This window comes from Tiliqua scincoides, chromosome 3 (genome assembly GCF_035046505.1).
Source record: "Tiliqua scincoides isolate rTilSci1 chromosome 3, rTilSci1.hap2, whole genome shotgun sequence".
NCBI classification, from domain to species: domain Eukaryota; kingdom Metazoa; phylum Chordata; class Lepidosauria; order Squamata; family Scincidae; genus Tiliqua; species Tiliqua scincoides.
Window position 1 is genome coordinate 162,064,329 of NC_089823.1, and position 25,923 is coordinate 162,090,251.

Genomic DNA, 25,923 nt, shown 5'->3' on the forward strand with positions numbered 1-25,923 from the left:
CCTCCCTCCCCGCTCGCCTCCCCATCACGCCTCCTCGCCCTCTCTCCGCCCTCTTCCTGCCTCCCCCCTCCCCAGAATGTCTCCTCCCCACCTGCCCCCCGTCCTCACCGTGCCATGGTTCGGCGGCCTGTGCAACCGCCAAGCGGCAGAGGCCCGGCACCCACCCTGTGCTAGCCCAGCGCCGACCAGTGCTGGACATAGCACAGGCACTTACCCAGCAGTAAGGCTTGCAAACATGCCTTATAGCACTTTTGCAACAGTGCACTCTGGCAGTAAGCCAGCGCATCAAGCTCAGCATTGGGCTCTTAGCTATCTAAGTGAAAGAAAAGACCAAAAGAGCAAATCAGAGGGAAGGGGCTAAATTGTGATTCCTCCAGAAATTCATGATGGTCCTCCTAAAAGTAGGGGATACTTTCTTCCTGATGCTATAAGAGGCATAAATCTTCTTACAAGAGAATCATCTACCCCATTCATATAGCTGCAAAAATTTCATAGGAAAGGTAGCTAGTTTCTTCCAAAACTTCAGGGTCCCATTGTCCTGAAGGAGAAAGACCTCTGTAATGTGGGCACTGGATAGACATCAGAGACCATGTAAGTGGTACGAATATAATTTATTTTATCAACAAATTCAACAGAACAGCCAGTTCCAACTGCTTCCCTAAATCTTCCAAAAATGTCTTCCTGAGGTAACCAATCCTCCTTTTTATCAGCTCACTTCAACTCTCCTCAACTGCTCTCCTCTTTTCTCCATAGTGCCCTCCTCAACTGTTCTTTCTCCTCAAATGCTCTTCAGCAACTTCTCTTTCTCCACAGCTCTCTCCTCAACAGCTCTTCTCAACTACCCTCTTTCAAAGGTTCTCCTCAACTTTCACAGTGATTGACAGGTCACTGCTACAATGTATTCCTGCTACAGGGAGTGAGACCCAGTTACTGTTACAGTGGTGTTAAACTTACAGTAAACACAACAACTTACAGTAAACACTTGCAGCACCTCCAATTGGACAAAGAGGCACTTTTTCCTAATGTCTGCTAATAAAGTACCTAGACGAAACATTTTTTCAACTGGTTTTCCTCTTACATTTAACCAGAAGATAGCATATGTCTTTATTCATTCCAACATAGCACCTTTTTCAGTGGCTGTTTGCTGCTGCTTCTCCTGGTCTTTTTAGACTGTGTGCCCTTTAGGGACAGGGAACCATCTTTTCACATATTTTATTATGGAAACCTCTTTATGACATTTTTTTTTGGTGAAAACTAGTACATAAATATTGTTAAATGAACCTTCTATTCTGGGTTTTTTCCCCCCTCTCAGAAAAGGGCTTCAAAATACTGATTTGTAAATAAGTCCCTTGGGAGAAAATCACTTATTTATAATCTTAGGGAGAATGGTTTCTCACATAATCATTCTTCTGGAGAATAGAGATTTATAGGTGACTATATAACAAAATGTTTTTCTGGAGAGAAAAAAGGGGGCTGCTCATGTTTTTATTCTCCCTACTTTTGCTTCCCACCAGGCTTTTTTTTTCCCCCTTCTCAGCCAGTCTTATTTCTAGTCTGTGACCCTGGCTGAAGATGGGCACAACCTGTGGGAAAAGGGGATGCAAGGAATAGTGGAAGAATAGGATACCTACCTGCTCTGCCTCCCCAAAAATCCATTCTTTTCCCTTATTCAGCTTTTTCAGCACCGAAACTGTGGCTGATATCATGTAGTTCTGCATTAAAATGGGCATGTGTCTGTAAGATATCTGAATTGAAGATATCTGATTTGTTAAATGACTAAATCTTTATTAACGTGCTTTTGGCAGTTTGTGTGTTTGTCAGCCCAATCCAAATGGGCCCAGGTGGCAGTGGAACTCACATTCTGTTGGCTTTGACTGCTATAAAGAAGTCCATTCCTATCCTTCCTCCCCACACTGGTACAGCCATGCCAAAAAAGGCATATGGGGGCAGACTGAGAGGGTGGTGGGGAGACCAGAGCCTTCCCACTTGTGCCATCAGATCCCCAGCAGCTTGACAAGGAAGGTAATGTGGCAGGCGAGGAAGGGAGGAACAGGGGTGGGGAGGGGGACTAGGTGGGAAGAATGGGGAACCAAAGACTGTGGAAGAGAGTGAATCCTGCAGTGAAATCATGTACCGGATCTTGTCCCGCTTTTCTGCAGCCTCCCTGCCCCCTTTCTCTCCTCAGATGTGCACTAGTGAAATCGCTAGTACAGGTCTAAGGAGACCTGTTGTGGAGCAGGAGGCTTACAGAGGTATAAGGGGATATAAATAAAGCCTCCCAGTCCACCCACACACACCTTTTTTGGCACTGCTGTACCACTGGGGGGGGGGGAGAGGATAGGAGTGGGCTCTGTGTGTGTGTGCATAGTAGCAACTCTGAATTGCTAAATAACTCTAAACTTTGCAATGAATTTTTAACTATTATAAGTATTAAGTTATAGGTATTAAGAATACTTATATAGTATTAAGAGTTAAGAATACTTATATACCAATTTCAACAAACAAGTTCACAAAACAGTTTACATAGCAAAACAAATCAATACGGGAGCAAACCTAACCCCTTATGTCAGTGCTTTCCAGCATTGGCATAGCGGTGCCAATGGGACGTGTGCTGCATCCTGCAGTTGGGTGTCACTCACAGAGACCTCCTCAGAGTAAGGGAATATTTGTTCCCTTACCTCAGGGCTGCACTGCCCTTATGTCAGTGCTGGAAAGCACTGACATAAGGGGTTGGAATTGTGCCCTACATTGTTTATTTATTGATATTGATTCAATATCCAATATATTGACTGGATTATTTTGGAACAGATTATATTTCTGTTTGTTTTAACATTCAGGTTTTCCTTCTGTCAATGTCCATTCATTATTTCTATAGCAGCAAAAAAAGTTATTATTCAAAGAGACTCAGAACAACAAATGATAAACATTGCACGGGTAAGCATTATTTTGTTAATTAAGAATATACTGATCTTAGTACAATGAGTATTTAGTACTGCTGTGCATTTGAGTCAGGGCTATCTTAGGCAATTGGGACAATTTTGGCCAATTGGGCCTCGCGTGTGGTGGGGTCCCCTGAGCTGCCCTTCTGCCCCCTGCTACTTCCAGTTGGCCAGAAATTGGGTCACTTCAGAAGCAGCTCCCGCCCACTGCTGCTTTCAATTGGCCTAAAATTGGTGCCATGCAGGCAGCAGCATGATAAGCCTCTCTCTTTCCCTGCCATCACAGCTCCCAGCACCATCCTCTCCCCCATCTCTCTTTGGAGTGGGCTGCTACAGACAGGGTGGAGACAGGTGAGAGAAGGGGAGCGCTGTGGGCTGGGAGTGCACTGTACCACTAAAGGTACAGGAGTATCCACCTGCACAGAAGTAACAGATGTTTTGGTCTGGCTCCATTCAAGCTAAGAGCTAAAAAATTTGTAGAAGGAACCCTGCAAAATTAGAGGGGGCCTCGCAAAAGTGTTTCCAGTTTGCCCCACAGCTTCTAAGGCCATTTGAGTGGGCATTTCATCAGAGCATTAGAGAGCTGAGGCTGAGAGAAATTAGTAGGTTTACCCCACCTACAAACCTTTTAAATTCTTTTAGGTTCTAATTCCATTGAACTGCAATAACTTCTTAACTTTCTTCTAGTATGAAGCTTGAGTTACTTGCAATACTTTTATAATTCAGATCAGCAGTTTTCAAAGTTCTACTTGAACTATGAGAACATTGTAAGTGTGGGCGGGGGGGCAGGGAGTAGGCCCTGATGTCACCCCAGCAATTGTGGCTGCACTGTGACCCAGGGGTATTTAACTTTACCTGGAGGGTCACACTGGCCTCCAGCAGGGTCTGAGAGGCTGAGCCACCTCTGTGAGCCTCTCTGTGGCTGCACAGAGCTCCAATCATGGATCAGAGCCCATTTCTGGTTTCCGATTGGAGCTCCAATTACTGATCAGAGCTCTATGCAGCTGAGGGGAGGCTCACAGAGGAGTCTCCCAGACCCAGCAGAGCTATGATTTGGCTCTTTATCAAAAGAAGACATTAACAGCCCAATCCTAACCAGTTTTCCAGTGCTGATGCAGCTGTGCCAGTGGGGCACACACTGAATCCTGCTGTAGTGGGGCAGTCCTCAACGTAAGGGAACATTTGTTTTCTTACTTTAGGACTGCATCAGTGTTGAAAAGTTGGTTAGGATCAGGACTGGAAAGTTATTGTTCCAGCAGTGCAAGATCTTTCATAGCAGTGTGAAACCTAGGCTGCTGCTGTGCACTGCTGGGCCAGTGCCTCAAATGGTGAGAGGTTCAGTGTGTGTGGAAGTGGCTGCAGGAGGCTCCACAGGTGCTGGTAAGTTGGCGGTGGGAAGGGAAGCAGAGGTTCAGGGGTATCCTGAGACAGAGGGGGGAGGGAAGGGTACAGGGAGTGGACCAGAGAGGGAAGATCTCAGCAGCAAATGCACATGCTGGATCTTATTCCCCATTTTTTTCTTGCCCTTTCTCTCCTCAGACTTATGCCAGCCATATAGCTGCCATGGGTCTGAGGAAACCCATAGGCCATCAGTTGGCCTACATAGAGCTAAATAAAAATATTTTTATTTATCTCTGGCAGCCCTCCTGATTGCACCCCTCCCTATCATTGGATGCATGTTCTATCATCGTGGTTGGATTGGCACCAATGGTGGGGATTGGGCAGTGTATTGGAATCACGGAAGATCTGGCGAGGATGTAGATGTGGTATCAGCAGTGGCCCCTTTAAGGGTAAGGCCTGGGCATCCAGCAGAGTGTGCTGTACAGCTGCAGCCACTTGAAGGCAATAGCGCCCTCAGGCATAAAAGCACCTGATGAAGGGAGAGTTTGGTATGGGCAGCAGAAGGAGGAAAGCTTGTGGAAGGACAGACTGGATTGAGGAACTGATGGCTAATGGGCTGATGTGTGAATGGACTTTGGAAGCTACTGGAGCAGAAACTACTGGAGACACTAAGACTGGTGTTTGACTGCTGTGCCCAAGACCTGCTGAGGACCAAGGGGCTGCTGTAGTGGCGGGAGGCTGCTGGCAGGAAGGAGGACCTCTGTAGGTTAAACAGGCGAGCTACCCTGGTGGTGGGGTTCAGCAGTACTGCAGGGCAGAAACAGGGTCATTCTTGGGTAAAAAAGGGGTGCTAATGAGCTAAATGTGAGCATAATTCTCCAGGCAGAGCTTGGATTGGGAATTTGGCAGAACAGGCAGTTAATTTAGATCATCCATGCAAGCGAGTACGTTCTTCTGTAAGCTACAATGATTAGATAATTTAGAAGTTTGTTTTAACAATTAATTTAGACTGCTACATGATACACTGGCTAACAGTACAAAGTAGCTTGTAGGCAAGGTTTTATATATTAATTTTTTTTTCTGAACTCTAAACAGCAAAGCCTCGTTGACAAAGTTTCTCGGAGGCAGAGACCCGATATGAATATGTTGTTCCTAAACGTGAAAGTGAGAAGAATGCACCTAGTTAGTGATTCATTGGATGAGGTATACAAAACATTTCTGTAGTAACGGATAAATTATTTGACTAACACTTTGAACTCCTGTCATGTTCAGATTGATACCTTGTGCATATATCTACTTTTCCCAAATGTACTTGTTTCTGTGCAGTCAGAGGCATGATAGAGTGAAAGACTGCCAGAACATCAACAGGAAGCTGCTGTTAAAGTTCTGGTAGCCTCTGCCTCAATCATGCCTCCTGCCGGGCTAATCATCACATTCCTGTGATAGACTTGTAAGTAACTTTTTAATTGTTTTTAATGTTTTAATCGTTTTTAATATATTGTTTTATATTATGTTGATATTGTTAGCTGCCTTGAGTCCCCTGTGGTGTGGGAGAAAGGCAGGATATAAATTCTGTAAATAATAATAAAAAATAATCATCGTATTCCTGTAAATAATAATAAATAATCCTGTAAATAATAATAAATAACAAATCTTCATATTCCTGTTTAGGACTTGTAAGTAAAGCAAGAACAAAGTAAGGCAATGGGGGGTACCCTATACTTAGGGCTCCCCCTTTATCACAGTTTTGGGTATCTGCAGGGGGGGGCAGGACCCTATCTCCCACAGATACCAGGGCACGCCTGTCCATAATTTATCTATTAAGTAAATTCTGAAGCATATTCCTTTGCTATCTTGATCAGACACTTCTGGTTAGAAGAGACTATTGCAATTATTTTTATTTTTCGTTTTAGTCTCCTACTTTTGCACCTCATTCAAATTGATATTGGAGTACAGTATTTTGAAGAAATTAATCTTCCCGCCCAATCCTGTCCATGGGCTACACTGCCAGAACTTGCGTTCCAGCAGCACAGGGCATGTTCTAGTGGCATGAAAGCCTACCCATTGGGCCATTGTCACACAATGCTGACCACTGCTGTAAGCAGTGCTGCATGCTTGGCAGCATCTGTTCCAGCTCCCCTGATGGTGGTAAATTGACACGGGGGATGGGCAGTGGGCAAGGAGAGTGAGGATTGAGGCCTCCAGGAGATGAGTGGAGAAGTGCAGGGGTCACTTAGTGGTGGTAACAGCTCTGCCATGTGCTGTCCCCCTGTCCAGCCTCATCACACACCCCCTTGAGTCCACTCTTGCCAGCCAAAGAGCTAGCACAGATCTGAGTAAACCCATTGGAGACCATGGTGTGACAGTAAGTAAAAGTACTTACTTACTTTTAAGTAAGTAAAAATGTAGTTTACTTATCTCTCCATCATGCCAAAGTTCCTGGTCTGCGCACAGGATGTAGTAGATGTTGCATCAGAGCCTTTTGGTCTGTCCTTTAATTGTTGGGCAACATTTCGAAGATTAACTAGAGATACACAGACTACATGGCAATGAAACTCTAGTTTTCCTCTAATAAAAGATCTAAAGCACCATGAGAAGGTAAATGAAAGAACAGCATGCATGCAACATTTTTAGGAAGCAAGACAACTTGTTACATATTGTACCTCCGTGTGCATATCTCAGCTGAAAACATTGGAAGGAGCATACACTAAGATAATTTAAGAATTATAATTTGAGATTCTATATGAATGTATTTTTAGTTATCTAACCAAATACTGACACTGTTACACCAAAAGAACTGATTCAGAATAAAACATGACTATTAACTATAAAAGCAGAAGAAAGTATTTCTTTCATTTGGAGATTAAACTGTGACCCCATAAGAGAAGCAAGAATGTGCACAGACTGCCCGTTTACCCCTGTTGTACCCTAATATGCTTTATGCTTTGCCAGAAACATTAGATGCTCCAGTAACTATAGCATTCAAGTTTTTCCCTATGAATAAGGTATGTTTTGAATTTTAGATCACGCAGTACAGTACATTATATGAGTATTTCATGCTAAATATAGAATTTTGTAACTCAGTTACCAAGAATAACTCTATAGCAAAATAATTACTGTAGTTTTTGTGTCTGTTTTAAACAGTTGACAAGGAAGAGGGCAGATCTGAAAAAGAAATTGAAAGTTACATTTGTAGGGGAAGCTGGTCTTGATATGGGTGGCCTGACAAAAGAATGGTTTCTTCTTCTAATTCGACAGATTTTTCATCCTGATTATGGTGAGTATTTTAAACTACAGCACTTCTAATGTTCACATAAATGAGATGAAGTTGAAAAATGTACAGATCAACTGATATTGAATGGGTTTTAAATAAGATAAAACACCTCATACCAGCACTACACCAAACAGTTAATTAGTGCTGAAATCTTAGGGACTCTTACATTCATTCAAAGCTGCCTGCACTTCAGTCATCTATGGGGAGCCTGTGTTCCTCCTCTAAGGAACAAACCTTTTCAATGACACCACTGAAATTATAGAACTTGCCATTTTCAGAAGTTAGGTGAAAAGGGGTTGTGTTTTTTCATTTCAGAGATACGTGAGGTTAATTGAGAGGCATAATTATATTAACTGCTAATGCTTTTGCTGGATGTTTTTGTTTTATTGGTTAGTATTGATGGTGATGCTGCAGTTCTGTAAGCTTATTTTGTGGACCTGTCTGGGTCAAAACACATAATAAAAATATATTTTAAAATAAAAAAGAACATTATTCTGTCTTCATTGTTTCCCTTTATTTCTATTTCTCAAATGGCCTGCAGCTTTACCTTTTTTTTACAAATTGTGAACTTATATTTTTAGTAAAAATAATAATGAAATGTAATGATATGAAATATATCTTCAGAAAAAATATCTGAAGTAAAAGGAACCACTACAGCATATGAGTCAAAGAAAACTATTTAAAGGAATTAATGCTCTGATAACTTGTGCACTGAGTCACTGAAAGCCATCATTTGAATAAGAACACACAAACTGAGGACACACAGCCCAGTCCTATGCATGTCTACTCAGAAGTAAGTCACATTGCGTTCAATGGGGCTTACTCGCAGGAAAGTGTGGATAGGATTGGGCTGACAATCCAGTCAATAACGAGTGCTTTTAAGGCTATTAGAAATCCTTGTACTGTAAAAGTTCTTAGTTCTGGGTGAATCACATTCTGAATTCAAGATAATAATGATAGTACTTTAATTGGAAAATGTTTCTTCTATTCTACAGGCATGTTTACGTATCACAAGGACTCCCACTGTCATTGGTTTAGCAGCTTCAACTGTGACAATTACTCTGAATTTCGATTGGTTGGAGCTGTATCCTTAACTGCCCACTAGAAGGCACTATATACACAGCAGTCATATTGTGTCCGTCATAGTTGATTTTTTAAATTCTTTTTTTTTGCAGCAATTTTAAAAAATTTTTTATAATAGTCAAAGTATTCTGTGTACAGTACAGTACAGTAGAAGTCAATATAGTCATATTTCCAATCAAATGCTCACCTTTCCCATGGGGGGGGAGAAATTACCCACTGCTCATATAAATGAAGCATGTAATTCCATCTCATTTTACATTCAGAGGTCACAAAATATGTTGGCTTTGATTTTCAAACAAAAGCATTGCTGTGGAAGGCTAAATTTAGATCCAAAGATAGAATTACTATGGGAAATTTGTTACCATCCTTGCGTAATTTATAGAAGGGGTCTTCAGCAGGTGGGTCATATGAGGAAGACTGTACATATTTTGTAGCAGTCATGGTTACTGCAATTAGACTAGTGCTCGTGCAGCAAGCATGAAGTGTGAACAGCAGGAATATCCACATATATACCAGTGTACACATGTCTGGTAGCCTTGACTGAGCTATGGCTGCCTTTGTGTTTGTACCCAGTTCATTGAAGAACTCATATTTTTGTTATCATTTTATGTATTTGCTACAGGAATCACTAGCTCCTGTAGCAAATACATAATACAGTTGCTATGTAAATACAGTTTCTGTAATATTGGTATAAGCAATGGTTGTTTTGTAAAGCTTGGGACCATTTTCCACAGAAGAGACAGGTGCAACTGCAGTTTGCTTTCTAGATGTCCTAGATCTCCTAGATTTAAGGAGAGTTGCTTCCCACTTTAAATCCAATGGCAAACTGAAAGGTTGATATCACATATTTTACATTCAGTGTTTTCAAATTACCTGAGTTTTGTAGGGATATTTAGGGATTTGTAGGGATAAAATGTAGGGTTATTTACAGCCCAATCCTGCACCTGGCAACACTAAAATAGCGACAGCCAGATTCTGTGGGTGCTGCAGCTACCATTTACTTCCTTCCAACATGCAGACAGCAGCTGGTGACAGTAGATCTCCATGGCTCTGCACCCGTGTTTGAATGGGCACAGAGTCAAGGAGACCTGTGTTGCGCCGCCTGGCTCAGACAGGGGGTTAGGATTCCGCAGCAAAGGCTGCTGCTGTCCTCACCCCTCTCACGGGCCCAATCATCCTCTCTCTCCGCCCATTCCACCCACTCACCACCTCCCCCCCCCCCCAAAAAAAAAAAAATCACCGCTGGCTAGCTCTGGCCAGCCATCCTCCCAGCGCTGAGGCACAGCACCTACTGGCATTGGCCCAGCACCGAACTCCCTACTCCCTGGGTGCCGTAAATGTGCTTTACAGCACATTAATGACATGCAGAGCCGGAACTGATCAGCAGCACTGGCAGTAAACAGAGCTCACTCTTGGGCTCTCACTATATTAATATGCTTTCCTTTCTATCAGTTAATTAGCCATTAGAGTTCAAATTCTTAATTAGTACAAAAAATTTAAACTTAAATAATTTCTCAATCTAAATGTTGTCAGTATTATTTACGAGTGGTCTCTGAATTTCATGTGATCTGTGATTTCCAAATTTCAAAATTCATCACAATACAATGTGATATCCTATGATTTAAACTTAACTTCCAGTATTTAGCTTATGGGACTAGCTGTTTATAACAGTATCACCTTGGATATTCGATTCCCACCATGCTGCTACAAAAAGCTGCTTAGTCCTCCCATTGTACCCAGTGACCAGAACACACCCGTAGGAATTGGCAATGTTACAATAGATGACTTATGTCAGGTTATGCCGGTACGTATAAATCATTATTTCAAACAAACACTCAAATAATTCTTGTGGTGCTAACTCTGAAGTTTTCAAACAGATTTTTATGTTCTTCAGTATCAATTTTGAGTGGGCATTTTTGGATTGCATTTACATAATATACAGCTCATATTCTGCAAACAATGCCTGGCTGCCACTAGAAAGCTCTGAGAGGGTCACAGTATAATGCAGTACATTGCATACCTCAGAGGTGAGTTAAGCAGTGATGCATATGGTTGCTGTGTTTGTGCCAGTCATGTTTACTTTATGCTTACAGTGAATAGATTATCTGATCTTTTATCACAGGCTAAAACTACACTTTAGCCATGTTTAGAAAGTTCATAGTTGAGAGCAGAATGGCAGTTCCTCTTTGCAGTACACACTTCAAATAATCTACTAACGTAAGCACTGTGAGCATACAGAGAAAGGGGCTGCTGGAAGCAAAGGGCTAAACTTGAACTGGGTTGGAGCATGGAGGCAGGTTTACGATGGGTTCCGCTGTCGTAAAATGGCTGCTGATGGTGCACATAGCATGCTACTGGCAGCCATTTTGACAGCCTGCAGCCCTTTCCCAAGCCAGTAAGTCAGCAGTGCAGGGGGGGGGGGCAGGAATAGCGAAGTGTCTGAAAGGGGAGAGGGTGGAACGGTGGGCAGGACGGAGCAGATTGTCAGCAGCAACTTGCACCATATCCTGTTCCTAGTTTTCCCATTTCCTCTTTCTTACTCACCTCGAACCTGTGCCAGCAAGGTAGCTGGCACCGATCTGAGGTGACCCATTGGGTCTGGGCAGGTGCAGCACACACTCTGCATCTGCATGGGGAGGGTTTAGTTAAGATTGGGCTGAACAGCAATTTCTGTTGTAGTGGCCTTAAGCCTTCTGAGCTTATATTCTAAATGGGCTTGAAACCTTTTAGGATCATGTTCACACCCAAACACAATTTTGATTTAACAAACCAACTTTAATTTCTGTATATTTTAAATCTTTCTTCTTACAGGAGTTGTCTCATGGGCTAAATGAACTTCTTTCCTATGAGGGAAATGTTGAGGAAGACTTTTATTCAACCTTTCAGGTACAATAGGTATACAATTACTGTAAAATAGGATGTATAATTTAATAGCTTTTTCTATACCCTTTCTAACAAAATTTCATTTTAAATGTGCATTAACTTAATAAAAATAATGCCGCAAGTGATAATTTAATTTAAAATAAAACCCTGGCTTCTTCTAAATGTCAGCATTTGCTGTTACAGCATTTAGCTTTATCGGTCTTCCTTGCTGGACAGCTGAACTGTCCTTGCTGGACAGTAGCTATGTCCCAGCCCAGGGATGAAGCGGATTAGCCTTCACCTGGTAATAGGGGCATGATGTTCCCACTATTTCTAGTCTGTTCACACCTCTGAAGTGACAAGCAAGTCATTCTTGCGCTTCTGGATGAGTACCGAAGCTCTGTTGGCTTCTTCTGTTCTAATTTTCCATGTATGGTAGAGGATTGTGGGTTGAGAATGGGATAGCAAGTTAGTTTGTTGGCTCATTTTATGTATAATCTCACTCCTATCTCTTCCCTCCAAAAAGCAACAAATCTGCTTGTTTTCACTGAACTCAACAGAAACAGGTACCTACTCTCTCCTGCTCAGCACTAGACTTTGCTGCTTCTACCATCACCTAGCAAAATTTCTGAACCTTCTTGGTTAGCCACCTCATCTTCTCCTCAGTCAGGGTCCAGACAGCATTTTAACTGCACTCTAAAGAGTGTATCAAAGGACTTCTAACACTTGGAGAGACCTTTTCTGTTTATAAACAAAAACCCATACGGCCTTAAGCTGCACTTTTTCTGTCATTATATACCCCCCCTCCCATACTCACACACGCATAAGCAGCTTCATACTTCAACCAAGAAGTCTGTTTTGAGGATGAGGGCCAAAACTTCGATCACAGGAGAGTTGAGGGCAACAGCTGGGGTCTGTTTAGTGAATCTGTTCCAAGATATGGACAGGTTAATTTTCCAACCATAATTCTGTCGGCAGTGACTGCATAACAGCTCTCAAGACTCCCTCCTATTTTGTTCAGGTGTAGCTGATTTCCTGCTCTTGCTCTACTCACCATTTTGTGAAACTACTGAAAACGTGTCCATTACCTATACAGATATTCACACAAAAGAATTTCAAATTACAATTTCAAATAGCACTATTTAGAGGTTACATTTTCTCATCAGGTTTTTCAAGAAGAATTTGGAGTCATAAAAACTTACAGCCTAAAGCCTGGTGGTGATAAAATTCCAGTTACTAATCAGAACAGAAAAGGTAAATTGACCACATAGTTAAATTGTAAGTGTTGAGCTTTTAAGGTGGTTTTTGTTTTTACATTAAACATTACATTTTTATTTAACTAATTTTCACAAATATTGTACTCCTAATAATATTTGAAGTTAGTGTATTATTGTAGCACATTGTGATGCAATAAGCAATAATTTGATTTTCTTTTTGTCACACATTAAATCTTCTGTTTAGAGTACGTACAACTTTATGTAGACTTCCTTCTCAACAAGTCAATCTACAAACAGTTTGAAGCATTTTATTATGGATTTCACAGTGTCTGTGCTTCAAATGCATTGATGGTAAGAATATTTTTAAAAAAATCTTTCTTGATACTTATTCAGCAAAAAACATTTGAAGAAAATCTAATGTATACTAGAGATGATGCTTATATAATATATACTGTAGACATTGCAAATCTGTGATACAAAATTCACAGGCTTCTTTGAAAAGCTTGTTCCCAGAAAAGAAACAAGTGGTGGTGAATTAATGCTTAACATTACAGTTAACATTAATGGCTAGGAAATAGTTGAAATATATCAAAGCCCCATATGTGTGTATAAGAGGGTTGGCAAGCTCATTGAGTGACAGGTTTTGTTTTTCCACTTCAGCAGAGATCTTCTCCTAATTTTCAACAAAAAATTTCCTTGCATTTAGGGAGAAGAATGAGTGAGGGAGAATAGTGGAGGAATGAAGAGGAAAGCATAGCAACTGCACCCTTTCTTGGTACCTTGAAGCTTTAAAGATCAAGCAAAGACATAGCCATTCTATGAGCAATATGATTTTCCAGAGGTTACAGCAGTATAACACATTTCCTTTTAATAACAGGATGTGTTGTGTTTGTTTTTTCTTAAACTCTACAAAAACCTGTGTGGTGTCATAGACATAGGAAACAACAAATATACTGCTATTCTACTTCTTGAAAAGAGAATGGGATAAACATGAACAATAAATAGAAGGAACACTTTGCAAACTGTTGAGATTTTACTTATAGATTCTTCCCTGCCAGAGGAAGGAGGAATTCCTTACAGTATGGGAATCTCATGTCAGGTGGAGGTAGCATCAGTTGCAACCTTAAGGCTGCAGTCCTAACCACACTTTCCTGAGAGTAAACCCCACTGAACAAAACAGGACTTACTTCTGAGTAGACCTGGTTAGGATAGTGCCTTTGGTCTCCTCTGCATGAGGGTTGACTGTTGCCCCAGCCCAACCCTATCTTGCTGGGGAGTAGATGTCAGTTACTGGGCACCCACAAGTATTTTAAAGTCTAATTTTTTTTTGTCTCCTCAGTTTCCCTTCTCCATTTGTAGTCAGGGCATAGGCCCTTCAGGGAAAGGAAGGGTTTTAAGCAGTGACTCCTTAGGGCATTCCGCATTGGTGGAAAGGGGTAGCGTTGCACCTATGCGCATTGTGAGACAATTGCTTCTTTGCCAGTAACACAGTTAATGTGTTATGTTTTTATCTGTTTGCTAAATCATGTTTTAATCTGTTTTTAACCGTTGTAAGCCGCCCTGGGTCCCTTTGGGGAGAAGGGCGGGGTATAAATAAAGTTGTTAATACATTGATACTTACAGCTGGTTCCACATTACAATTAATCTAGACACATATTTAAGTCCAAAGCAGTGAGTGGGACTAACAGCCCAATCCTATTCAGGCTGAATGCTGGCGAAACACATGTTCTGCCGGTGTAGGCTGCCTTGCGGCAGTCATAAAAAACCACTTCAGTAGCACACGAATTTGCGTGCTGCAGGAATGCCAGCAGGCAGGGCAGAGCCTTCCCATGCCTCCCAGAGGACCTGCCAAAGCAGGTAGCATGGCAGGGGATGCAGGACAGGAGTGGGGGGTGGAATGGGGCAGGAAAGGACAGATCAGGTCCAGAAGGGGGTGAGTTCATTGGCAGTCTTTCAAGCCATATTTAGCCAGGTCCAACTTTCAGCAATCCTATGGACTAAGTGGTGCCAAAGTTTTCAGTCTTGAACCATTTTATTCAGTTGCTCTATGTTCTGATTAATGTCAGTCTTGATAGTGCCCAGCCATCTTGTTCTTTGACAACCTGACTTTCTTTTTCCACCACCCATTCCAAGCGTAATCACCTTTTCCATTGGCAGTAGTGGCCACCAAATCCTAGCCCCTTCCCAGAACCTGATTCTGGTACTGCAAGTCCAAGAAGACACCTCCATACTATGGAGGTTTACCCCTGAGTAAGGGAACAAATGTTCCATTACCCAGAGGAGACTCTTCCTGCAGGATGCAGCAGAAGCCATTTTGGCATTGCTGCATTGGGGAGAGGGGAGGATTGCGCTGTTAAGTTACTTAAATCCTATACTTCTTGATTAGTTTTGTGATGTGGTTTTCAAACTCAATGATTTGACAGCTGCTTCGTCCTGAAGAGGTTGAAATTCTAGTTTGTGGAAGTCCTGAACTGGATATGCATGCTCTTCAGAAACATACTCAATATGATGGCTACCAGAAAACTGATCTTACTATCCGGTAAATATATTTTTTTCCTTGATTCTTAGTCCTAATTTATATAGAATTACAATAAGAACCGTTTGTGAATTACTACTAAAATGGATTTTATGTATTGTAGATATTTCTGGGAAGTAGTACTTGAATTTTCTCTTGAGCTTCAAAAGAAGCTTCTACATTTTGCTACAGGAAGTGACAGAGTACCTGTGGGGGGTATGGCTGACTTGAATTTCAAGATTTCAAAGAGTGAAGCATCCACAAACTGGTAAGTAATGTTTGTTCCCATAGATATTCTTGTTGCAAGTTTCAAAAGCAAGACTCGGTAGTCAAGGGTGATCATCTGCAAGCTTTTATTTTGTTGCTCGCAATGGGCATCTCATGGGACTCCTGTCCAAAGCATTGAGAGCCAGTATCTATCTTAACCAGACCCTTTATAACATTTTGGGTCCTTTGTTTGAAGATTTGAACTTCCCATTGGCTGAAGTTTGACATCATATATGGGGCTAACTCTTAATAGGCTGTAGATAGCCTTAGAGACACTTGATAGGTGAGCTTCAAGTTACAGGTTTCCAAATAAGGTAAAATTAACAATTAAACATATTGAATACAAAGTTTTCAAGAACCAGTAGAGTGTGCTATAACCCTATTTTATTCAGAACTGACCTTCTTGGCAAGACTTCAGACCTATTTCTTGGCATACATCTCCCTTCCTGATTAGGATGGCCTTGCTTGAGCCACCTGTCTTATCTCTCCTTCATTCCTTCTCCTGTTCTCAGCAAAACACTGTGGGGCTCTCTGCCAACCTCTGTTAAGCAAGGTCCTTTTAACTTCCCTTTTTAACAGTTTTACTCTATGTGAACATTTATTCTATGAGTACATTTAAGGCAGCCAGCTTCTTGTGATTTTTTTCATATATTTTAACATAAAACAAGCCAAGCTTTCACTGCATATAGGATTTCTTTTTAAGAAATCCTTTTCTCATTTACCTTTAAACACATTACATGTCTGGCAAACGGCTTTTTCCCTTCACCAGCCCCCTTTAGCACTTATTTCTCCATTTCAGTTGCAACTCAAACAGGCTTTCTCAAGAATGTTTTTGCTTATCTAATTAAATGTATTCTTTTCTAAACTTGTCTCTGCAGGTGTCTATGTCCAGTTAGCTAAACCCTATTTCAGCCTGCCAACTGATAATCTCTTACTACAATGTTGCATATATGTGTGTTTTCCCAGCTTGGCTGGCCGTATATTTCTGCCAAGAAGGAGTTTTATCTATCTTTGAGATACAACTCCCTTTTCCAAATTCCAAAGTCTGTGAAACTAGCAAAACAGCTTTCTAAGCAGCTTTTCTGTGATACTAACTATGATTCTTTCAGATGAAATGGCTTTCACTATTCTATATGCCTTTATGCTTTAGTCAGACCTTTAATAAAATCAGGCAGTTAAAACTTACTTTAATGGCTACCATATCTCCATATATGTTGGTTACTAATAGACAAATACTATTTTAAAGCTTGGAAGAATAACTGTCAGCTAAGCATGGTGATATCCTTGACACTTCTGTGAGACTTCTGTGAAAATAGCAAACAGCTTCTAAAATAATTCTTCCAGTGTTCTAATGTAAGGCTTCTAGCTAAGACAATGACACTGTCCTTTGCTCTAAAAAGCATGAAAGAATAACAATTTTAAAACTGTAAACTGTCTTTGCTAAGATGGGTATTCTTCTGCCATGTAATGCCCATCTGCTCGTTGTTATCTGTTTTAGTTTGCCATTCAAACAGAGAGCCTTCAAAGGCAGAAGTTGCCCTGGTATTTTCTATTTCTTCCTCTTTTCTCGCCTCCTTATCCAACTAAAGTATGTGTTGTTCTTCTAAAATTTATCTCTTGCCAGTAGCAACTTTGACATTTAACAGAGCTTGCCAATTCAGCAGAGCAGCCAGTTTTCAATTTTTAAGCTTTCCCCTAAATGAAAATAGTGTGGCTTTTTAAGCTTTTAAGCATTTACCCTAATGGCATATTACCCTGGTCATTCTGTCACCTTCTATCATTCTGACTGTAAATACTTTTTTACCTTTCCCTAATTTGGGGGGCTTGGTTTGTATTCTGCTAAAAATTTATTATAATATAAATGTATTATATTATAAATATATCCACTACTTCTCAATTTATTATATTATACATTTATTATAATGTACAATAAATATTAATTTATTATAAGTATTTCACTTGATTCACAACTTTCCTGCACTGATGCAGCGTAGCCGTGCCAACAGGTTGTGGGCTGCATTCTGCAATGGGGGGGCTGTCATGGAGGCCTTCTCAAGGTAAAGGAACATTTGTTCCCTTATCTTGGGGCTGCATTGTGGCTACATTAGTGCTAGAAAGTTGGATAGAATTTGGCCCTTAATCTTCAATGTTCGTGGAAAGTAGAAAATTTTTAGCCATAGGAGATTTCTTGACTCTTTATTGTTGCTAAAAAAAAAAAAAAAAGATTTTACAGGAGCATAATGATTATTTGGTTCCAGATGAAAGGTAAATAAAATCTAAATTGTGGTAAACTGCTAAAAGTAATAGGCATGTGATTTATTCAAGCCTTCTGTACCCAGGGTTCCCATGCATGCATGGCATTTCCATTTCTCAGATCAGCATTACTATTTTCTTGAGCAGAAGAAGCCAAGTTGTGTGAATTCTTTAGAATAAAAATTCTTTCCTTACATTGAACTGTATGGGATTCACCCTATTCTATGCATGCTAATGCAACATTGGATTGGGATGATGGTTTAAATTAGTTAACTGGATTATTTCTTAATACAAATGTTGTCTTACAATATTTTTTAGGTTACCTGTTGCTCACACTTGTTTCAATCAGCTCTGCCTGCCTCCTTACAAGACCAAAAAGGAGCTGAAGCAAAAGTTGACAATTGGAATTTCAAATGCAGAAGGCTTTGGTTTAGAATAAAGAAGTCTTGAAAAGACTAGCAGATGTAGCATTTGCTTTCCTCTGATTGTGCCTTTTTGAGCTTTTCATGTTCCATTCTCTTAATACTGTGATAGTCTTACCTAATACTGTGTGGAGTTGATGTATGTATTTTTTTAAAGGAAGAGAGTAATCATTTTCTGTATAGAAATATATTATGGCTTTCTTATAGGAAAAACAACTTTGTACAGTATTCATAATCTTTGCAGTACTTGTCAGATAATATACACATATTTGCCTAGTCTAGATGATTAGGACTTCCAAGGAAGCCAGTGCCAGCTGCCTCAGATGGCTCACATCGTAGAGTACTTTATTGTTAGTGTATCATTGGGCTTTAAATAACAAAGAAATATATTATTTATATGTTGTGCTTCCCAGTGGAATATACATTACCTAACCCAATGATGATAATCTTCCATCAGCACACACTACAGCAAAGCTTATCGCCTCCATTAACCCGAGGCATGTGGCTGTGGTTTCATGCTGAGGCAAATAACAGCTGTAGGATAATTCAACAACAAAAAGTTGTTTTAAAAGCATGTAAATAACTGCCTGTGGGACAATATGATTTTGATAGTGCCATTTACAGCTAAAGATTTATTTTTTACAAAATACAGGTTTTAAAATATTAGATATTCAGCTTTTACAGAGCTGATTGTACAGGAATGTAAAAGCTGCTATTTTAAATTTATCTAGATCCATGGACCAACTTTAAATATTAAATCATGTGCATGTTTATGATATCAGAGTGGCAGCAAGCTAGACAGTTCAGCTGTTGTTGTATTTTTGTATCTGTAATTTAAAGAAAGAAATGAAATGGTTAATGGTCAATTTGGATTTGTTTACTTGCCAGAAAATATGTCACCTCTCACACAAGAAGTGTAATTTTTGATATTTTAAAATTATGCATCTTTTAATTAGGAACTTGATATTGTAAACCCTTTTACATAAGGTTTAAAATAAATTGAGCAAGTTTTTATAAAAAGGTAAATGTAATAAAAACTGTGTCAAATGTTCTAGTCTTTGTTTAACCTACTGCTACAAAATACAGTGATTGCCACTATCCTAGGTGGTTTAAAAAAAAAAAAAGATTGGGCTATAATACCTATCGTTGGCAAGCCTATAGCATGCAGCAGCATTGGCATGGCTCTGCTGCCTGCTATGAGCTATCTAGGGGCTGTGATGCAACAGAGAGATAAGTAAAATGATTTTCTACTTGCCTGCTCTGCAATGTCATGGTCCGCAATGGGCCTACTCAGATAGGCCAGCTGGAGTGGGAACACGGGGGCATGTTGAGGCCAAGAAAGGTGCATAGGATAGCAGCACTGCTGGTACCACCATTACTCACTCCTTTTAATAAACTTCTTGTGCTCTTATTGCTTTACCTTCCTGGCCTAAGTTCACTCGGGAGGAAGTGAACTAACTTTTTTTTTTTCCTGGCTGTCACATTCCACTGCTAGCTAATTTTACAGCAACAGCCCAATCTAATCTAACTCCTTTGCAGCAATGCAGCCATGCTGATCACTAGCATAATAAGGGGGGCCGAGGAGGCTGTGGGCCCCAGGTGCCTCCCTCGGGGGGGGGGGGGTGACACCGCTGGTGAGCAAAATTACTAAAATCACGATGGTTAGGAATAACCCCATCATGCTATATATACCATTGGATGCATAGTTTACAGAAGAATGGAAATACTTCACTCCAGTTTATTTCATTGCATTCTATCAAACGTTATCACCAAAAAAACAAAAAGGCAATTGTAACAAAAGGCAAATACATCAAACCCTATGGAAAGTGAAAATCAGCCATATTGCATGTTTACTCATGAGTAGGTGAACTTGCCATAGTCCATTGGAAAGGGCAGGCTGAGCAGAATCCCAACACTACCACAATGGTCCTGATCCGATAAACAGAACCCCCAAAATACACACAAGAAGGAAGTCCCTGCCTCCAAGCTAACCAATAGAGCCCTACGGAAAGCGAAACTAAGCTCCATGTTGGTGTTTACTCACGAATAAGCAAAGGTGCCTTGGCTTGTGGTCAGGTCAGGCAAAGAGGAATGCAAGACCACCAGAATGGTCCCGATCTGGTGAAAGTGAAGCTCAACAAATGCTCCAAAAGGCAGCCCCCCCCCCAAGAAAAAAATAAAACAGACTTCAGTTGGTAAGATTAATTTTTTTTTCTTTTTTAGACTTATAATGCTAGGGGTGTCCTGATGGTCATATGGTTTAAATAGAAGAACTTAAATTGAACTGGGCACTGAGTAGGGCTGAAAATCTTAACTGATTCTTTTTTGGGGGGAGGGGGTTGTGATTGCAGGCGGGCTATAGAGAAAATTCACTTGGTGGAACAGGGCTGGCTTCCCCTTATTTTATTTTTGTTTTACTTTATATTTATTTTGATTTCTTTGATTATGTCATGTCCGGCCAAGATATCACTTCTGGTGGGTCCCGGATAGATTGTCATTCTAAAAAGTGGGTCCCAGTGCTAACAGTTTGAGAATCATTGCAATAAGGTGTTAGTACTGTGACACCCAGTGGTGGTGGTGATACCACTAGTAACCAAAATTGTGGAAATCATGTTTTTAGGAATAATATCATCATGTTATATACCATTCGATGCATAATTTACAGCAGAATGCAATGAAAAAAACTGGAGTGAAATATCTTCATTCTATCAAAAGCCACGGCCAAAATACCCAGAAAACAAAAATGCAACGGTCTTATGTAACAAAAAGTACATTTTCTTAACTCAGAAAATGGATCAATGAGACTTGAGTGTTCAAAGACCTAATGAGATTCTATTATGGCACAGCATGGAACTGATAAGGAGTTAGTAAGGTGACATCCTGGGGGGGGGGGGGAATGACACCAGTAGTGACCAAAACTGGAAATCTTGAATTTTAGGAATACCACCATCTTGTTATATACCATTCAATGTGTGATTTACAGCAGAATGCAATGAAACAAACTGCATTGAAATAACTGTGTTCTATCAAAAGCTATAGCCAAATAACCAGAAAAGAAAAAGACAACTGCCTTATGCCACAAAAAGTGGATTTCCATAACTCACAATGATTCTGAGGACACAATCCTAACCCCTTATGTCAGTGCTTTCCAGCACTGACATAAGGGCAATGCAGCTCTGAGGCAAGGGGACAAATATTCCCTTTGAGGAGGCCTCCGGGAGTGACACCCAACTGCAGGATGCAGCACATGCCCCATTGGCACTGCTATGCCAGTGCTGGAAAGCACTGACATAAGGGGTTAGGATTGCACCCTGAGTGTCTTGAGAGCTAATGAGAGGTTATGATGACACAGCATGGAACCAAGAAGATGTTGTTATGAGTCAGCTCTCTTTTCCACGTATCAGAACTAATACTCGAACTACTATTGAGTTGTGTGAGTGCCATCAAGTTGGCCACTTTTTTTGTTGGTTACTGATTGGTTGGGTAATATGTACTGTTCTAAAGTAAAATAAATAAATTTAATGGGGGTGACACCATGAGTTATCAGACCAGGTGACACCAACCTTAGTAATGCTATTAGTCGGAAGGTTGGGTGTTGTACACTGGCTCAGATTACTTTTAAAGTGGATTCTAAGCATTGATGGTGGACTATAGTCTATCAGTGGTTATTAATCATAATAGCTACATTGAACCTCCAGATCCAGGGGCAGTATGTCACTGAGTCAGGGACAGATGCATTGTGTGTATTGGGGACAGGCATGAGCACTATCTTAACTTCAGAGCCCAAGTCAAACAGGCAGGTAGACTTGGGCTCCCAGTTGAACTTGGGCCTGCTGGGTAGACCTGGGCTCCCATTCTGACTACCCTCTGGAGTTGCCTCTTCGAGGTGGTTAGACCTGGGCTGCAGGTTTAACTTTGACATCCGTGGCCAAGGTTTGCTGGGCAGGTAGATGCGGGCTCCCACCTGGACATGAGCCCAGATTAATTTTGTCATATGAGGGGGATGTCAAAAATTTATGGGTCCCAAGTGCCAAATGACCTTCGTATGCCACTGATGTCAATGTGGGGGACTTTCAGGGCCACAAAGGCCTTCTCAGTGTAAGGAAACATTTGTTCCTTTATCCCAGGGTAAGTCTTCTGTTGGCCTATGCCTGATACACTGAAATCAAACAAGTGGCGCTTTTCTTGAATTAGAAACAGGTGGCATCTTTAATAAAGACTAGGCCAGTGGGGATGGTAAGAACATTTCTGCTAAGAAGCATGGTTTTTAGCTCAGAAATACAGAAATCTTGTCTTATATCTGACTTCATAATGATATAATGTTTACCAGTGACCTAAAAATTAGTACAGGCATGCTCTGATATCTGCAGGGAGCTAAGCACCCCTTGCCTCCAGATGGATTTCTGAGCCCAGCAGAGGCCGCCCACAGTCTCTGCCAGCCTCAGAATGACATAAGAACAGCCCCACTGGATCAGGCCATAGGCCCATCTAGTCCAGCTTCCTGTATCTCACAGCAGCCCATCAAATGCCCCAGGGAGCACACCAGATAACAAGAGACCTGCATCCTAGTGCCCTCCCTTGCATTGGCATTCTGACATAGCCCATTTCTAAAATCAGGAGGTTGCACATACACATCATGGCTTGTAACCTGTAATGGATTTTCCTCCAGAAACTTGTCCAATCCCCTTTTAAAGGCATCTAGACCAGATGCCGTCACCGAGGAGTTCCACAGACCAACCACACGCTGAGTAAATAAATAATTTCTTTTGTCTGTTCTAACTCTCCCAACACTCAATTGACACTCAAATGACAATTATAGCAAGAAAAAGGTGACTTCAAAAAACTAGAAAAGATGTTTTTAATGCCTTGTAAGGCATTAGAGGCCCAACTGGACAGCAGACCCGATCCATGGATAAGTGAAACTGCGGATGCAAGATACGGGGGGCCCCCTGTTTTAGAATTTGCAATTTTGTTTGTTAATGAATTTTAATAGAGATCATTCAACTAGCCATTGTTTTCTATTTCCTGTAAATGACAGATATCGTAATGTATATGGCTGGTTATTTTATAGATCTCTTAAACAACGCTTGTAAAAGTCTGTGTTCCTTTAAATTGAAATACTGGTGATCAGAAAGCAATTCTCGCCAAGTCAGTTGCACAATGCTTTCCCATCCACTGGGAAAATTACACAGTGGTGTAGCCTCTTTCTTTTCAGCTGCCCAATTACTTCACTTTTTCCTTAATGTCACCATCTTTGCTTTGCAATTACAGTCTTCAAGCCAATGTACTATTTTCTCCACATCTACTATGCCAGGCTGCAACCTGGGTCAGCTTGACCCATGCCAAGGCCATCTATTTATAAAACTACTCAGGATCCAAGAACTTGACATTCTCCCCAACTATCAATGATTCTTGGAATGACTGCAAGTTGCCTGACATGCTACAATGCTCTCTTCTCCACCCATCTAGCATTTTCTACAAGAATTTTATGACAACGGCCAGATTCTACTTTAAAATTCCTGCAGACAGAATCCTGATTAGAATTATTATTTTTCTACTGAGAGCTTCTGAATTATTATTATGCTGTCAATTAATAAACTAGGACTGAGTTTGGCAGAAGCTGCCCTTGCTGGCTTTGGTTAAATACATTTATTAATATTTGCTCTATAAATATATATTAATATTATATATATATAATGGTCCATATATATAAATGGTCCAAATCGTACCAGTGGAATTATATATGGTCGAAATCATAGCAGTGGAAAACTACTATGGCCCCACTCTCCATGGTTTTGTCCAGTTTGCTCCCCCACCATGCGATTTATAGTTAAAGCTAATACCCCATAAGACCTAATTGCGCTATCGAACTCATATTTAGCTAGGCATTTTTCTTTAATCAGTAGCAGCCAAATTGGGACTATGGTGGGGATGGGGGGGGCTTTAACCCTATCCAGTCCTGATCCATGCCTCCCCCAATCCTGCTGCTTTTAACCCTGAGGAAAACCTCCCACTGACACTAACCCTGCTGTGTCTTTGAAAGGTCCCTTTATGGAACAATTTTGCCAAGTGTTCCCATCCCGATGACAAAAGCTACCCTGGGAAGAATTACGGTTGCCAAGTGACTGCTAGGGGAGGAAAAAGCCTCGATGGTTTATCAAGCCAGTTAGCAAGAATAGTCCCCGTATAGAAGCCCTCTCAGTAGTACTATGTTTGGAAGAGGGAACTCCAGGTCAGAGATATTTCTAGACTGCTGCAAAGAGTTTGAACTACCTGCTACAAAACTATTCCAACAGTAGCTTTTTATGCTAGCTGTCAAACAGCACTTTACTGCAGAGTCTTTGTTCCATTGCCAGCATGAAGAGAATAAAAGGAAATGGTATTTTAGGTAAGAACTTTCTCTAAACTAAATTGCACAGTGTGTGTAACAGAGAAAGGTGGAAATACTATTACTTGAAGCTATTTGTAGTTCTCTAATCTGCTGCCTGACCCTCACATAAATTAGAAATAATTTAATAGCATAACATCCACATCATAAATTACACAGTGCAGGGGCTAATGGAAGAGAGCTCAAGCTCACTGCTGCAGGCTGAGGTAGAGGAAAAAGTAAAGCAGAGCCAAGTGGACTGACTGAAGGAGGAACTAGGAAGGTGACCCTTGACTGCAACTTCATAACCAGAGGAAAGCAAAGTCTCTGAGCTGCAACCTGGCAACCCTAGCACCCAAGGCATATGGTAGAGGCCAATGTGCATGGTCAACCCACATCCACAAGTGATTTGTTGCATACAACAGCTAACATATGGAAGCAGCATTGTCAGAGAAGGTGGTCAGAAAAGGCACACCAACAAAGAGAGTAGTATCTAGTAGTTCACGCCCATGCAGCTGTTCCTCCTCTCCGCTGAATGGGGCAAAACTGGTAGTTCTGTCCACTGCCACTATCCCAGGCTGCAGATCCCAGGCAGAGAAGGCATTTTTTCTGGGGAAAAAATCCCTCTCAGGAAACACAAAACCCCAGCATTCTTATTTAAAATTAGATCATAGTAGTAGCCACAAGCAATCAGATGTGACAAACCACTGAACTGCCCATGAATATGAAACAGACATAATTTTTTAAAAGCCACAAAGAAAGGGAGTCAAACAAAGGGGGGGGGGAGACCTGGCAGAAACACACATGAGCAACCCTGTGCTTGAACTTAATGGTTTGATGATGGCATCAAGTTACCTGATTGGGACCCATCTGGCAGAGTGAAAAGATACAATGGAGGACAGAGTGCCTATAACTTTTACCATTATAGAGAAGAGGGAATTTTGGCAGGTGCAGCTCAACATGGACTGGTTTAAAAAGCTGCACCTGCCAAAATTCCCTCTTCAATGCAATGGTTAAAGGTAGAGGCACTCTGCCCTCCATTGCATCCAGTCACCCTGCCACCTGGCCACTCTTCCATCCCACTCTTACTGAGAAAGATGGTTTGACTGCCCAATCAGTAGGCACCTGCCAGTCTCAATAGAAAGCTTGGCTAGCCCAGATATGAAAAAGGACAAAGACTGCTTCAGGAGCTTGTCCCAGTATGTTTAGGCTGCTTACCTAGCACAGACATTTCTGGTGGACTAAAGGTGTCCAAAAAATAAAGGAAAAGTAGGAGAAGAAAGGCATTCATCACAAGTGTCAAGCAGCTTTTTGATATAGACACTGAAGATTTGGGAAAGCAACTCTCTACACCAGTTTCTGTATTAGCCCAAATGAAGTTGG

The 25,923-nt window shown here is 41.1% G+C and overlaps 1 protein-coding gene across 3 annotated transcripts in view; it reads left to right on the plus strand.

Annotated features, from left to right (window-relative positions):
- The window catches only part of HECTD2 (HECT domain E3 ubiquitin protein ligase 2), a 71,892-nt gene that overhangs the window by 37,832 nt on the left and 8,137 nt on the right, over positions 1-25,923 (plus strand). Inside the window, exons 10-20 of one of the 3 annotated variants that reach the window (XM_066619622.1) lie at positions 2,838-2,934; positions 5,376-5,483; positions 7,425-7,557; positions 8,550-8,638; positions 10,283-10,441; positions 11,449-11,523; positions 12,666-12,753; positions 12,961-13,067; positions 15,140-15,255; positions 15,356-15,499; positions 18,070-19,154. In XM_066619622.1, coding sequence (XP_066475719.1) covers positions 2,838-2,934; positions 5,376-5,483; positions 7,425-7,557; positions 8,550-8,638; positions 10,283-10,441; positions 11,449-11,523; positions 12,666-12,753; positions 12,961-13,067; positions 15,140-15,255; positions 15,356-15,499; positions 18,070-18,190 — 1,237 coding nt within the window. In that variant the 3' untranslated portion in view covers positions 18,191-19,154. Of the gene's footprint in view, positions 1-2,837; positions 2,935-5,375; positions 5,484-7,424; positions 7,558-8,549; positions 8,639-10,282; positions 10,442-11,448; positions 11,524-12,665; positions 12,754-12,960; positions 13,068-13,422; positions 13,492-15,139; positions 15,256-15,355; positions 15,500-18,069; positions 19,155-25,923 lie in introns of those variants that run through there. The other 2 variants (XR_010794076.1, XM_066619623.1) reach the window with 2 other exon arrangements.